Source organism: Poromitra crassiceps, assembly GCF_964638095.1.
Source record: "Poromitra crassiceps genome assembly, chromosome: 3".
Classification (NCBI taxonomy): Eukaryota; Metazoa; Chordata; class Actinopteri; order Beryciformes; family Melamphaidae; genus Poromitra; species Poromitra crassiceps.
Window position 1 is genome coordinate 49,608,424 of NC_139625.1, and position 15,855 is coordinate 49,624,278.

A 15,855-nucleotide genomic window follows, 5' to 3' on the forward strand; every position below is an offset into this window, starting at 1 on the left:
ATGTTAATTCTTCAAAGCCTCTGTTTTTCAGCTATATTTTATCAGCATTTAATACATTTCACATTTTGTCAATCCCTGATTAACCAATTAGGCTAGGCTGTTCACACATTTCCCCAATTTATGGTGCTATGGGTTCACAAGCTGGGTAAACAAGATATAAGGAGTCTATCTTTTGAACAATACCAAATACAGTCATGCTGCATGCACATGGCAGTCATGGTTGAAGGTTTTGGCACATCATCTCTGACTGCGCATGCACATAGTAGGACATTCATTTCTGGAATGCATTTAAGGACGGACCTGCAGTTCATCAATCATCACTGGATTATAGGTAAGGGGAAGACAGTGTGTGTGGAACAAGCACTTAATGACAAATTCAAGATTCAAGATTTTTTTTATTATTATATTATTTACTCCGTTGTACAACACACGTGTGACATTCTTATGCTGTGGGCTCCGTTACAGACAAGGTGCAGTAGGTCAATAGTGCGAAATCACAGCAAACAACAAATAGGGCACAAAAACACAGCAAGCAACAAATAGACAATAAGGCAATAGTTAAATAGGGCAACAATGTAAACAGTGTATGTGAAGGGCAGTTAAGGCAACAGTTAAATAGGAGAGGTAATAAAGTAGAAGTGATAAAGTATTAAATAAAATAAGATGAAAGTGTTCACAGTGTCCACGAGTGCTCAAGAGTGTGCAAATGACAATAACACAGGTTTATTGCACTGTTGTGTGTGTGTGTGTGTGTGTGTGTGTGTGTGTGTGTGTGTGTATTTGTACGTTTTTTGGACAATTGCTCACTGCAAGACAGTGAAGCAATCAAATAGGTCGCTATTCAGAGGAGGTGATGAATATATGCCACATAATACAATATTTTATTTATTTAACAGAAAACAATTGCCACTTTTGATCTAAACAGACCATGTCGTTTTTAAGCCATTAAAGGGATAGTTCAGTTTGTTTGAAGTTGGGTCCTATGAGGTACTCTCATACAGTCAGTGCACTGGGTAAAGCACTCTGGACGCATCGCCCACCGAGATAGGAGAACTGCACTCCAGCTGCGGCAGGCACAGAGAGCTGTCTGCTGAGTGTGATGGGGGCCAAGAGCAAAAACATACAAAACAACAGAAAGAATACATGAAATGCTTCCATTACATTACGTCATTTGGCAGACGCTTTTATCCAAAGCGACTTACAATAACACATTTTTTGTCAGCAATAGAGCAATCAACTATGGAGCACAGTCTATGACAACTACAACTTCTGAAGGAACAGTGGTACAAGTTTAGGTTAGTGGTACAAGGTTGGTTAGTTTTTTTTTTTTTTTAATAAGGAAAGAGAGAGAACGAAGTTAGATCAAGAAGGGCCCAGATGGAGCCTGAAAAGGTGTGTCTTTAGTCTTTTCCGAAACATCGGCAGTGATTCAGCAGTCCTGACCGAAGGTGGAAGCTCGTTCCACCATTGAGGTGCCAGGGACGAGAAGAGTCGAGATCGGGATGAGCGACTTTTGAGCCCCCGTAGCGAAGGAGGGGCGAGGCGACCTGCACTGGTGGAGGAGCGAAGGGAGCGCTGAGAGGTTTGGAACCTGACCATGGATTGCAGGTACAGGGGAGCTGACTGGTGTACTGCCCTGTAGGCCAGTACCAGTGTCTTGAATTTGATGCGGGCCGAGATGGGAAGCCAGTGGAGCTCCTGGAAGAGGGGAGTGACGTGAGAGAATTTGGGTTGGTTGAATACCAGACGGGCTGCAGCGTTCTGAATGAGCTGAAGCGGTCGGATGTCGGTGGCAGGTAGGCCGGCCAGGAGCACGTTGCAGTAGTCCAGGCGGGAGGAGACAAGAGACTGGACCAGGAGTTGAGTCGCTTCTCTTGTGAGAAAGGGACGGATTTTGCGGATGTTGTAGAGAGAGAACCTACAGGAGCGTGCTGTAGCAGCTATGTTGGCAGAGCAAGACAGCTGGTTGTCAAGGATCACCCCAAGGTTCTTAGCTGTTTGGGAGGGAAGTACAGTGGTGTTGTCAATGGAGATGGAGAGATCTGCGAGAGGGCAGTCTTTTCCTGGGAGGAAGAGTAGCTCTGTCTTACCAAGGTTGAGCTTGAGGTGGTGGGCAGACATCCAGTCGCCAATGTCTTTGAGGCATGCAGAGATGCGAGCCTCGATTTGAGTGTCGGAGGGGGGGAAGGAAAGGAAAAGCTGGGTGTCATCAGCATAGCAGTGATAAGAAAAGCCATGAGAAGAGATCACATAGGCAAGAGATCTGATATAGAGAAGGAAAAGTAAGGGGCCCAGGACTGAGCCCTGGGGGACACCGGTGGTAAGTGGACAGGATCTGGAGAGGGACCCTCTCCATGAGACCTGGTATGAGCGGTTCGAGAGGTAGGAAGCAAACCAGAAGAGTGCAGAACCTGAAATGCCGAGGTCAGACAGAGTGGAAAGAAGGATTTGGTGGTTGACTGTATCGAAGGCAGCAGACAGGTCAAGGAGGACAAGAACAGAAGAGAGGGATGAGGCCTTAGCAGTGTGAAGGGCCTCCGTGACAGCAAGAAGAGCTGTCTCAGTGGAGTGAGAGGCCTTGAAACCGGACTGCAGAGGGTCCAGGAGGTCATTTTGGGAGAGATAGAGAGAAAGTTGTTCGGACGCTGCTCGTTCGAGGGTTTTGGAAAGGAATGAGAGAAGAGAGACAGGTCTGTAGTTGTGAATAGCAGTAGGGTCAAGGGAGGGTTTCTTAAGCAGAGGCTTGACTCTTGCAGTCTTTAGAGCAGGCGGAACAAGACCAGAGGACAGAGAGGAGTTAATGAAGGTAGTGAGGAAGGGAGATATGTTAGGTGAGATGGTTTGGAGGAGAGAGGAAGGGATAGGATCGAGGGGGCAGTAAGTGGCTCGGTTCGAGCTGATGAGTTTAAGCACTTCATCAGGAGAGAGGGGAGAGAATGAAGGAAATCCAGGGACAGGGGGCCGAGGAGCAGGATTGGAGTCGGGAGTGTTAGTGAGGGTGCCTGGAGGATGGAAGGAGGAGATGATGTCATCCACCTTTTTAGTAAAGAAGGTTACAAAATCATCAGCAGAGAGGGAGGAGGGAGGGGGAGGGGAGGGAGGGTTGAGGAGCGTGGAGAAGGTGGAGAACAGTTTACTGGGATTGGATGCAGAGGACTGGATTTCAGAGATGAAGAAGGAGGTTTTTGCTTTAGAGACAGCATCAGTGAAGTTTGAGTGGATAAGGTGGTAGGAAGAGAGATCTTCAGGGAGATGTGATTTTCTCCATTTTCTCTCAGCTGTCCGAAGCTCAGTTCGATAAGTTCGCAGAGATTCAGTCAGCCAAGGAGAAGGGGGAGAAGATCGGGCAGGCTTAGTGGTGAGTGGGCAAAGAGAATCAAGAGCGGAGGAGAGAGAGGAGAGAATGTGGTGGAAGCCTCGTCGGTGGACAGGAGAGCAAATTGCTCGGCAGGGGGAAGTAGGGAGAGGACGGTAGAAGAGAGGGAGTCGGGTGAGAGAGTTTTTAGGTTGCGTCGGGTGGTGGTAGAGTGAGGGGGAGATGGGTGGGAGGAGGGGAGGGGGATGGGAAGGGAGAAGGTGATAAAGTGGTGGTCGGATACAGGAAGAGGAGTCACAGTGAGATTAGAGGTGGAGCAGGATCTGGTGAAGACCAGGTCAAGCACATTCCCTGCTTTGTGAGTAGGAGGAGATTGAGAGAGGTAAAGGTCAAAGGATGAGAAGAAGTTAAGGAAAGACAGAGATTGTAAGGTTACTGGCTGGATGTTGAAGTCTCCCAGAAGGATGAGTGGAGTACCATCCTCAGGAAAGACGGAGAGGAGGGTGTCCAGCTCGTCCAGAAAGTGACCAAGCGGACCAGGCGGGCAGTAGATTACCACAATGTTGAGCTTGATGGGTAGGGATACGGCAACTGCATGGGACTCAAAAGATGAGATAGACAGATGAGAGAGAGAGGTGACAGTGTAGGTCCATTTGGGAGAGATGAGGATACCAGTGCCTCCGCCACGGCCAGAGGCTCTAGGGGTGTGCGAGAAGGAAGCAGCAGAGAGAGCTGCAGGAGTAGCAGTGTTTTCAGGAATGATCCAGGTCTCTGTGAGAGCTAGAAAGTGGAGGGTTTGAGATAGAGCATGAGCCGAGATGGTCTCAGTTTTCTTAACAGCCGACTGACAGTTCCAGAGACCTCCGGCAATAGTAAAAGGACTGTTTGCGCGCTTAGGGTGGGAGAGATTACCGGAGTTACTACACCTGAAGCAGCCGTGTCTACGGCGTCTGTGGGCTGAGGTTACAACAGGGATGGGAAGAAAACACATAGTTAGGTAGATGAGTAGGTAGAATAAGAGAGGTAGCAAAAAACCCTATTCTATGGCCTCCCCTCGAAGGACTCGTGCCGCGAGGCTACGTGTCGCTTACCGCTGCCGCTGTAGACTGACAGTGTTCAGAAATACTGGTTCAACGGGGCTACAAGCCACGCCTATCCAATCAGCCCCGCTCGTTCACAGGAGGGGTGAATTGATGTCACCTGAAAGCAATTCACCAGCTGCCCACAGTTTCACTCAAGAGACACAAGCTAGCCTAAAAGCAACTACTTTTTAGAATAGAAGATGGCAGACAGAAGTAACACAACTTAAAACACTTACCCACTGAAGCCAAAGTTTAAATCACAGACAGGTATCCAGAGAAGATCAGCTCTTATGTCAGACAACTAAAAGTGTACTGACTAGACCTTTCTCTAGCTAGACTATATGAGAGCTACAAGATGCTGCTCACCTGGCATAATGCAAGTCTCCCACAAGCCCTGAGATGCCAAGTTGACTTGAAAAGATGTCATTTACACCCTGTTTTTAGCTGAAATTGTCACTGTAGCAAGGTTGTACCCTAGTTGTTGAACTTTCAGCTGCTAGCTCCAGTGACGATTTCAGCTAAAAACAGGGTGTAAATGACATCTTTTCAAGTCAACTTGGCATCACAGGGCTTGTGGAGACTTGCATTATGCCAGGTGAGCAGCATGGAAGCACTTTATGTATTCTTTCTGTTGTTTTGTATGTTTTTGCTCTTGGCCCCCATCACACTCAGCAGACAGCTCTCTGTGCCTGCCGCAGCTGGAGCGCAGTTCTCCTATCTCGGTGGGCGATGCCTCCAGAGTGCTTTACCCAGTGCACTGACTGTATGAGAGTACCTCATAGGACCCAACTTCAAACAAACTGAACTATCCCTTTAAGTATTAAATATCTTCTATAAATCAAGCTCCTCCAAAAATCAACATTGTATTGCCCTGCTGCAGCACTTTCAAAACCTCTTGTCTATAAGGCATCAAAAGTAGCCTACTGGTTATGTAGCCTATAGAATACAAATGTCACTGTGTAAAACATTGTATGTGGATATTTCCTACATTGTAAATGGTAAATGGACTGCATTTATCCAAAGCATTTTACAATGTGCCTACATTCACCCATTCACACACAAAAGGCAGCAAGCAATTTGGGTCACAGCCGCCCATTGTTGAGGCAAACAATGATAACATTGCCAATCAATGGAGACATCATGCTTTCTTCTTTCAATTGTGGTAATTTTCTGTCAATTTACAAACGGGCTTCAAGGTTATCTGACAGGAAGGACATGTTGCATCATGTGCCACCGCACAGCTTCCACTTCTTTTATGGTAGTGTGCTTTTGTATAGGCTTTTATATAGCTAGGCCAATTAATATCAGAGGAGTTTATTTTCACCCTTAATATGTGATTTTGGAAGGAATTGTTCATGTTCACAAGTACTGGCTGGAGTGTAATAATAGTGCATATATTTTGTTGTATGGTCTTTAACCCATATAACCCTGGCCTTGTTAAGGAGCATGCTCTATGCATAAGATAATTGAGATATATTCTCTTTAATTTGGTTCAACTAACTCTATTGAATAGGCTAATTAGAATTTAAGTTGTTGTTTTTTTGTTTGTTTTTTAACAATTAAACCTCATTTACTTATTACACTCGACTGGTTGTTTTTCAGATGTGATGTGAATCTAAAGTGAACTAAACAAGTCAGATCCACTATAAATGTTTTTCAGTAGATGCTGTGATGTAGCCACAAGAAAGGTGCAATATTAATGTTTTTCAGGAGATGGCGATGTTGCTAGCTATAGGTTCTAAACAAGAAATATGGTTCAAATGTTTACAGTAGTTTTCCTTTCTTGCTGCACTACAATGTTACAATGCTGTGAGATGGAGCTAAACACAAAAGATGCAATATTTATAGTTTTTCATGAGATACTCAGTATTTAATACTAATACTAATACTAATAATAGAAAAGGAGAAGATACTGAATAATGACATCACAACAGTATAATCCTAATGTTAATTTAAAATTAAATATTCTTCTAAATATGGATAAAAGTCCAAAAAACATAAAATTTTCTTTGACGCTGCCGAGATTCCATTCCTTACAGCACCCCCTACTTAATAATAGTTCCAGCGCGGCTGCGAAAATGTGGTGGCGCATTGTGTCAAGTGTACTGGCTCGGGGAACGGTCCGGCCCCCGGTCCCTTAGGTTTCTGACAATGTGGCCCCCTGAACAATTTAGTTGAATAGCCCTGCTGTAAAACCCAGTGGCACTCATATTCTGGTTTATTTCAAGAAAAACATTTTGGCTAGTTGAAATTAATTGGCTCGTAACTTTAAAATCTAGCAGCCATATTGGCTGGTGATAAAAAAAAAAAAGTTTAATCTCAAACCCTGCAGGGAGAGCAGGTGGTGACATAGGAGTGAGTGAGAAAAGGAGCAAATATGATTGTTAAGACTGAATACTGACATCACAACCGTCTAATCCTAATGTTAATTTAAAATTAGATATTCCTATATGAATCTGGCTTCAAACGAGGGGGGACACTCCCCCCCGGCCCCCCCAAGTTCAGATGCGTTCCCTATGGGTTTGTAAACAAATTAAAACATGCATTAGCGCCACCCACACTCACTGCTCAAATGACACAGCCCTTCAGATTCCTTATTTTTATATTTATGTAGGCATTACAGGTGGTATTTATGTAAATATGGAGTGACAGCTTGGAATAGATATAACATTTGAAGTTTCTACACTTCACTGTGGGTTTGTGATCAGGATCAGGATCAGGATCAGGATATACTTTATTGTCCCCGAGAGGAAATTTGTCTTGGACAACAGTGCTACATACAGCTGCATCATAAAAAAGGAGACAACACAGATGACAAAATAACATAACAGGAACAACAAAGGTCTACACATTTTTTCGTGAAGAAATGCACCTTACATGTGAAGTGCATGGAATTGTAATTGCAACTGACCCGTCAAAGGAAAAGACCCATAAAATAAAGAATTGCACTGAGGATAAAGGATGATATGTGCAAAGAAATGGGCGGGAGACTAGATAAAGTGACCTATGCTACTGTGCAAAAGTGGCTTACAAATTAAAACAAATGGTGATAAAAGCAATTTGATAATAAAACCAATAAAATAGTAAGACCACAGCATGATCACGTTTAAAGAAAAATGGTAAAGTGCATTATTGAAATGAATTTTTTTTTTAAATAATAATAGAATAAAATAATAAAATAATAAAAAGGTTCAATAGAAAATTATAAAACAGGTCCCATGAGTTTTTAGATTAAGCAGGTCGTTTGTTTAGGAGTGTGATTGATGTTGGGAGGAAGGAGAGCTTGTAGCGGTTAGACTTGTACCTACATGCTCTGTATCGCCTTCCGGAAGGTAAGAGTTCATATTCTGAGAATAGAATATGAGAGGAGTCATCCAGAATGCGATAAGACTGCTTGATCACAGCTTCCTCAAAGATTGATTGAAGGGACGGGTAGTTTTTTATTCCTATCACCTTCATAGCGGCTTTCACCATCCTTTCGAGCTTGGATTTACTTTGGATGGTGAGGGAGCCGAACCAGGAAGCTAAGCCATATCTGATCAGGCTACCGAGAACGGCATTGTAGAAAGTTAGCATGTTTGTGCTGCTCACTCCGAACAATCGGAGTCGGCGGAGGAAGTGGAGCCTAAGTGATGCACCTGTGTTGAACCAATGGGCGCTCAGCTTGATGCGTTTCTCGTCATCCTCTGTCATCCGCAGTCGGGCGCAGTTGGTAACTGCAACTGCGGCGCCTCGCTCCAAATCTGCGACCGCCTCGCTCTCACGAGAGTCCCGTGGCTCACGCAGTCGGGCAGGCGGAGCAAGTCGGACAACTTTTCTAACCATCATGCAACGGGGCAAGCAAGGCGCTGGTCGAATCTGCGCAGAATTTGCTCATCTCAAACGAGCTATCAAATTGTGCGCGCGCGCGTTTGCGTGCGAGTGCGAGCGTGGCGTTACGCACGAGCGTGATGACGAAAGGCAATCATAGCAACCGGCATGGCGACGGGGAAGCTTTATCCTCATCTGTTGATAAGCTAGTATTAGTTTGCCAGCTAATTTTTCAGCGCGAAAATGTTTAGATTTAGCCACGTTCTACTGTCTGGATGTTTCCAGGCTCTAGCGTCGCTGTACCCGAAGATTTCTGAGCAACATGGGATACGCTGAATGTAACATTACCATGGAATCGAAAAGAGGTATGCAAAAAGTACAAAACAATTAAGCTAGCATTAGCTCGCCAAGGTTGCTCAACATAAGGTAGCGAATTAGCAAAAACGCTTAGACAGCCAACTAATGATAAACTCATGCTGACTCTCTTGTGCAGCCATTTCTAGTATTGAATTCAGTTCAAGGCGAGACACCCAGCATACTGTAGGTAACGTTAGCTGACGCCCATCAGTCAGGATCTTTCTGTTGCTCCACCAAGCTGAGGACAGGACAGTGTGGACTGCAGTCAAGTAGCCAAGATACTTATTCACATCATGGTTATATTGTAAACAAAAAAACTAAGGTGGAGATGAAGTGTTCAAAAACAGGTGCTGTAAACTGAAATGAAGATAATTAAGAATAGACTGTGTGTGTGTGTGTGTGTGTGTGTGTGTGTGTGTGTGTGTGTGTGTGTGTGTGGGAGAGGGGGGGGGGGGATTCAACTGAACTATCTTCTTTTCGTCTGGGCTTTAAAATACATGCTCTGTACTTCTATTATTATAGTCTCCGAGAAGAGCCTGACGCGAGGTTAATTATAGCCTACCTAACGTTACCACAAATACTAAAGCTAGAACTGTAACTAATTACTAAACTCAAAACTATATACTGATATATTTTTTAAATCTATTAAACTAAAGCCATATCTGCACTAAATTAAAACTAACATTATGCTGCATGTTAATTTTAGGAAGTGCATCATCTTTACCAGGGTGCAGCACTGCTGGCCTGAGAGGACAGAGTTTGAAAAGTAGCCGTAAGTATTATTTATGCCAATGTTATATTATCACAATATCAATATCACAGTATCATTCATTTGTAACACAAGCAAAAACTTTATAGTTCCGCTTATTGTTAACTAACAAGAGTTTGGTTGTTCCCTGTAGCTTTCTGCCCTCGGTCCTCCAGCAGGGTGACTCAGTCCATCATTCAAGACCACATGGTGTCTCACTACAAAAAGGTTTACTCAGCTAAAGGTGAGCTGGCAGAGATTGTGATGTTCATAGGAACATTTTTGACACCAGATTGATTCAACCCATGCATTGTAGTTTATTTCTGTTCAACTTTTGTTTTAATTGTCAAATCTTAGTTATGTTTTAGTGTGGGTTTTGGGTAAAGATTAACAATATATTGTGATGATCATCTTATTATGTTTTTGTTCTTCCACAGCTGCCATTGATACCTCAGTACCCAAAAGCCTGATAAGTAGTGTAAAGTGTAAGTTGCAGTCAGATTAAAAAATAAATAAAAAATAAAATCCACCCCTAAACACTTTAACACTGTTCAAATACAGCTATTGGCATTTGTGTTTCTGGGCTCATCTTATCTGTAATGATGAGGCAGGTTGAGGGAAAGTTGATACACAAAAAAGTAAATTACTACTCTTGATCACAAAACAATTCATGGAATGCATCAAACATGACAATAGTGTAAGACTATCCGAGGGTGGATTTTTCTTTTTAAAACACCCATATACTGTACATTGTAAGAGAGAAACAGCTTTATTTCCAATAGTGGTTTCACAATACAGAATAGGCTGTCACCTGTGTGTATTCAGTTTTGCATACATATTTACAGACAATGACCAGATAAGGAAGGAGCAGTTGAGGAAAGGGGGTCGCCCCCAGTCAGCACACACTCTCTCTCAGAGGAGCAGCAGAGCCTCCTGCTCATCAGCCCAGGTGAGACATCAGAGCAGAGCCTGTCCATTTATTTGTAGTGTGTTGTGTGACAATAAAGACGGGCTGCCGTCTGAAATCGTTATCATTACTTCATGTATGGTCTTATCGGACAGTATATTCTTCTTGTGGCCTTGGCTGTTGGAGACAAAACTACAGCTTTACAAACACAATTTGACTGCATGGTCTTGAACTCAAAGCTCATATTTTTGTCACTCAAACCTTTTCCTGACTGACCCTACGATGTGTTTGCTTTTTCAGAGCAGGAGATCAGTACAAGGTGAAGAGAGCCCCTACCTCTGCTCAAGAAGCTCCATGATCTCCACCCCGAGGTTCAACACCTCCTTTCACGTCAAGCAGATAGTTTATCCATCATTCACAATAGGTGATTCTCGGAGCCATTCTCACCACACTCGCCCCACATCAGAGTTAAACTACAGGAGTTTCGAGTCAACGTCCCACAGGCAGCAGTCAGCATATTCCTCTGCCACCAGAGCCGATCAGAGTTGCTACAAGACGTTCCAGGACCCTGTTCAGAAGACATATAGTGGAGACTTGCTCCATAGACATTCTCAACACTTTACCCAGGACAAACCTTTCACTCCTAGGACACTGAAATCCGAAAAGAGTTCCTACCTGTCACAATATCGCTACTACAGAGCCCCGCCAAGGAAGCCAAATCAGGATTGCACCAACCATAGATTGATGCGACAGGAGACCTATCGTGGAAGGTATGTACATGTAGTCTCTTTCTATCACAGTGCGAGAAAAGATGGCAATAGAAACGTGTCTTTGAAATAATTGATTCAGCGTGTCTTACGATATCTTTAATTCGCTTATGCAGCACACAAAAGGGATACTCATCAACGGATTTTGATGATCCACCTCAGGTAAGTTGAAGGATTTAATTTAATTCTTCAGACAAGAAATAAAATATAAGCAATCATTGCTACTGCTGCTGCTGCTGCATGTGTGTGCGTGCGTGTGTGTGTACGTGTTTTCCTGGCATTTTCTGTTGGTTAAGTCTGTGTTTCTGTAGGTACCAGTCTTTTCTTTGTCTGTTAGGCCATGGTGGCTATCGCTGCCCATGCTAACTACCAGTTCTACGTATTTCAGACAAACCACTGTTACTGCTGCTGAAAGCATAAAATGTTAATGTTGAATATCCCTTCTGTTTTTACAGTTCTTACTTCTTGTTTTACAGGGATTTAGTACTGAGCATGAGTGGTCTGAGGATGAGTTAAATGGCACACATTTCTCAGTATTCAGACAACCAAGCCAGGCAAATAAGAGTAGACACAGTGAATTATTTCACTCATCATCCAGGTAAGATTATGAAGCGAGAATAGGATCTTGGATTTTATGTCTAACGGTATAGCCTATTATGTTCATGTATTTTCTGAATTTCTGAATAGATTCTGAATAGATTAAAAGCATTTAAGTGCAATCATCATCTTCTAGGGTCTCACCAGAAGGCAGGAAGTCTCCTTTTATGATGAGCGTATCTGCAGAGTAAGTTTCAGTGTATTCCATAATACCTGACACTTCTACAGCCTCAATTGATAGAGTTGAACATCATTGTGTTAAGCACCCATAAGCACTAAGATTATACTTGAGTGAACCTTAAACACCATCTAAAATAATGTAACCTAGTCTCTGTGAAATGAGTAATCACATGTCCTTCCTCAGGGAAGAAGAATTAATGTACCTTGAATTCATTTCTGATGTAACAGATGACATCTTGACCAGGGGGCATTTCTCCGACAGGTTTGTTATTTTTCATGTGCTATTTTCCGTGGACTTAGAGACCTGAGTCCAACATCTGATTATGTTGGACTACAGATAATCGTGGGGCAGTGGCAGCCTGGATAACAGTTATTTTTTCATGATGATACTACAGCATGGCTCTCATAATTCAATAAGTCTTGACACCATTGGCCATTGCAGCGATAACGATGGGTCTCCTGAGTCATGACTGCAGTGTGAGTGTGTGTCTTTTTTCCTCTGCAAGGGTCCTAGACCGGGTGTTAAAGCGCCATTTTGAGATGAATAGACATCGACTTGATGAGGTGAGCACATAATTTCATACCGAATACCAACATGTCACTAGCTTTTATACAAATTCATTACCCTAAATCATTCCCTAATGGCTCATTTCCACCACATATAACAGCACAGTACAGCTCTACTCTACCTAGCCTTACTCGTCTCTACTTGATAGACTTTGCTTCCATAGCAAGTTTACTCGCCTCCGCCCACACCTGGTCATCATACGACCGCATATCTGCCCTCCGCCCATACCCCAAGTAGGCTATAGACGGTTTTAACTTTACAACAAAAACATTCGAAATTGAACCCCAGCTCACTTCCTGTTACAGTGTTTGCTATGAAAAGAAGGAGCAGAGCAGGGCTGACAATTCCGTGAAAACCGTCTATAACGTATAATGTTAAAATTAAATCCATACACGGATTATGAAATACTGGTGCCTCTAAATTACCTACATGGGCAAATGTGACAATCGGCCAGGAGAATGGGTATCAATTTGTTGTCATTTACATGCATGCGCTGCGCAGGGAACGGGGGTTACACTACGGGGAGAAGGGAAGCCACTACCCCGGTGGCCACTCACCAGGCAAGACTGCGGCTTCGCTAAACCCCGCCTCCGGCCTAGCGGAGCTGACATAGCACACAACTACAAGGGAGCAGACTTTTTCTCTCTCAAAACAATTGAAAACCACCGTCATGTTAAAGCTGAGCAAGGAGATCGATTTTATTTCACCAGAGCCGAAGGCAGCAACACAAAAGACTGATGGAAATAACAGAAGAGAAGGTAAGCCCCACTAAACTGGTATCCAGCTTTGACAATAGATACAGTAAACACGATTCTGCCTGACCAATCAGTCGTCTGCAGTGTTTTCACGTCACCGTATGGTACCGGCTGGAACCTCAACAAAGCAAACCCGGGCTGTCCAGGTTTTTGATCTGTGGAATGAGACGTGAGACGAGCTGGGCAGGCTAATACCAGCGGTGGAAATGGGCCATAAATGTGTGGTGGTCTGACTGGGAGAATCCTTCACATGTCGCTGCTACACATTGTTGACAATGAGCCAAAGTAGGTAGAGAACTAGTTTTACAGGCATTTTCAGATTTTGAGTGATTTGGTTACTTTCAGCTCTGTAGTACATCATGGGGAATTATAAATTTCATAAAACAAATTGGAAAGTATTTATTTTCATGGTTTTGGTGGAATGCTAATCTGACGCTGCCAGATGGTTTGTGATTGTGATCTCTTGCCAGGTTAGTGGAATGCCGCTATAGAAAATGGAATGTTGTGGAATGTTTAAAGCTATTTTTCTCACATTTTACTTTTAAGCCCGAAACACACATGGAGCAAAACTTAATTTGACGCGCCTCAATTTCTGCCCCTATAGCACACTGCAAGCATCAGATTTGAAATGTTTACACCTCAGAATGACAGAACCATCCGTATTTTGGGGGAAAGGCCACTAATTTATATTTAGGCAGGCACAATGACCGATGAAAAAAATGTGTTCTACCGTAGTTTTGAGCCCCTGTCATTCAGAGGCTGTTGGATCATCCTACCTGTCTGCCGTGCAGAGGGGGAGAAAAAAAAGGCAGTGCTGAGAAAATGATGCAATCATTCTGTCCAAACTTTCGCTAATGTAATCTCATCATGACATCCAGTGATAGGCTATGTTTTGCTAGCTGATGCATTTAGAACATTATTCTCACTTTGTTCTTGCTACAGTGTAGTGTATTTACATGCCTGCTGTAGCCTATTTAAACTCCTGTGAGATTTGTTTGAGGAGAATAGCGAGACAGACGGGGATGGAAGTGGGCAGAGAGAGAGGGGGGGGCGGTCTCAGAGGCTTTGGTCGCTGCTGGAACCTCATTTGACGCTCCAAAATCGAAACAGGTTCGGAGTACGGGTGTCAAGGCAGTTTGACGCGCGTCAGAACGCTCTTGGTGCGTGTTCGGCCGTTTAAAACAATGGGTGGACTTCAAAACGCGAGCGTCAGACGCTCCCTGTGCGTTTGGGGCTTTAGACACATAATGATTGAAATACTATATATATATTTTTTTATCTGAGAGAGCTATCTCAGTCATTCAAAAAGCTATACATAGGGGAGTTTCTAACTAATGTAAATATGGAAGACAAAAATGAAAATGTAAAATTGTCACCATGTGAAGGGTTTTTGCAGGCCACCACACAAATAGTATGATGCATTTATGAGCAATATCTCCACAGGGAGATGCAGAGGGCTGTTGATCATTTTCTCATGCATCCCATTGCATTGCTTGTTTTTAAAGGATAAAATGCGCCACCTTCTGGAAATGCTACGTAAAGATTTTGTGGAGCCAGTCAGCAGCACACCCTCCACTAGTGCAGAGCTCGAGAGAGAGGACCGATCGTGGCTGGAGTCCAGGGGGTCAAAACAGATGGAGACCAAAGAGGACAACGACCCCTTCCCTTATGCATCACTCATCAAACACAGCAATTTAGAGAACGACATCTCCTTATCGGTTTACACACCGTTACATCGCAGCTCTCCTGAAAGAACTACACAACCTACTGAAACAAATAACAGGGACTCTGAGGATCTCAGTCAGAACAAGGGCATTGGCTCTCCTTGGCTCAGTGAGCGTGTCACTGCCAATGAGAAGGAGCTCCATCAAAAACAGACGGACACTACTGTGATGGACAATGAATGTGTCAATCAAAACCATGGATACACTACTATAACCAGTGATGAAGACCATGCTGAGGTCAATTATGATGGACTGTCTAATGAATTGGAAGATCTAGGGCGAAATTTGTCAGAGTCTCTGCATGTGTCCAGCAATACACATGATAACAACCAGTGGGCCTCTCTCAGTGATGATGACTTCTGAGTGGCTTGCTATATCCAGGGATTGAATGTTATTTTGTTACAAAGTGAGTCTACTGTTACAAAGAGAAACATAATCCTATAATTTTTTAAAGTATAATTTTTTTGCAAAATGTAATTGAAACACTTTAAATGCGGTGTTCTAGTTCATAGCTTACAACAAAAGCACAATGAAAACATCACACAGTAACTGCTAATGTTCTGTTTGTAAGCATACTGGAGACTTGGGATGTTTTAATGTCTTGTTTGGGTCATTACTTCACTTTTCAAGTGCAGTGTTTGAAAACCTCCGCAATGCTCTATTGCAGAGGTTTTCAAAGTGGGAGGCGAGCCTCCCGGGGGGGTTGGGGGATGGGCTCAAAACAGTTTCAGGGGAGGCTCAGTGAATAGTGAATGGAAGTGAAACAATATTACATTAGTTACAAAAACGAGATCACATTCAACAGCCTAAATGTGTATGACTCGCAGTCAGAAACAAATGAAAGTCACACAGCTATATCAGGGTATCTTGGCTCAATTATTGAGTGACTATGGGATCAAATAGCATAATCACAATCCCATATACCATAGGCATCTAGAAATTGAGCGAAACTAACTTTACCTGCAAGTAAATGGGGGTGGGGGGGTCCAGACTTTGTCCGAGGGCCGAGGAGAGGCCCGCAGTGTCACTTTGAAAACCCCTGCT

General features: G+C 43.5%; 1 protein-coding gene across 1 annotated transcript; it reads left to right on the plus strand.

Moving 5' to 3' along the window:
- Positions 1–9,258: 9,258 nt before the first annotated feature.
- spata7 (spermatogenesis associated 7) lies at positions 9,259–15,394 on the plus strand (the record flags this gene model as incomplete). Its single annotated transcript, XM_083633047.1, has 11 exons — positions 9,259–9,337; positions 9,468–9,557; positions 9,751–9,798; positions 10,159–10,262; positions 10,521–10,990; positions 11,104–11,149; positions 11,464–11,585; positions 11,721–11,771; positions 11,949–12,026; positions 12,271–12,328; positions 14,593–15,394. The coding sequence occupies 11 exons, from the start codon at positions 9,259–9,261 to the stop codon at positions 15,172–15,174; spliced, it is 1,728 nt and encodes a 575-aa protein (XP_083489173.1). The 3' UTR covers positions 15,175–15,394.
- Positions 15,395–15,855: the final 461 nt, after the last annotated feature.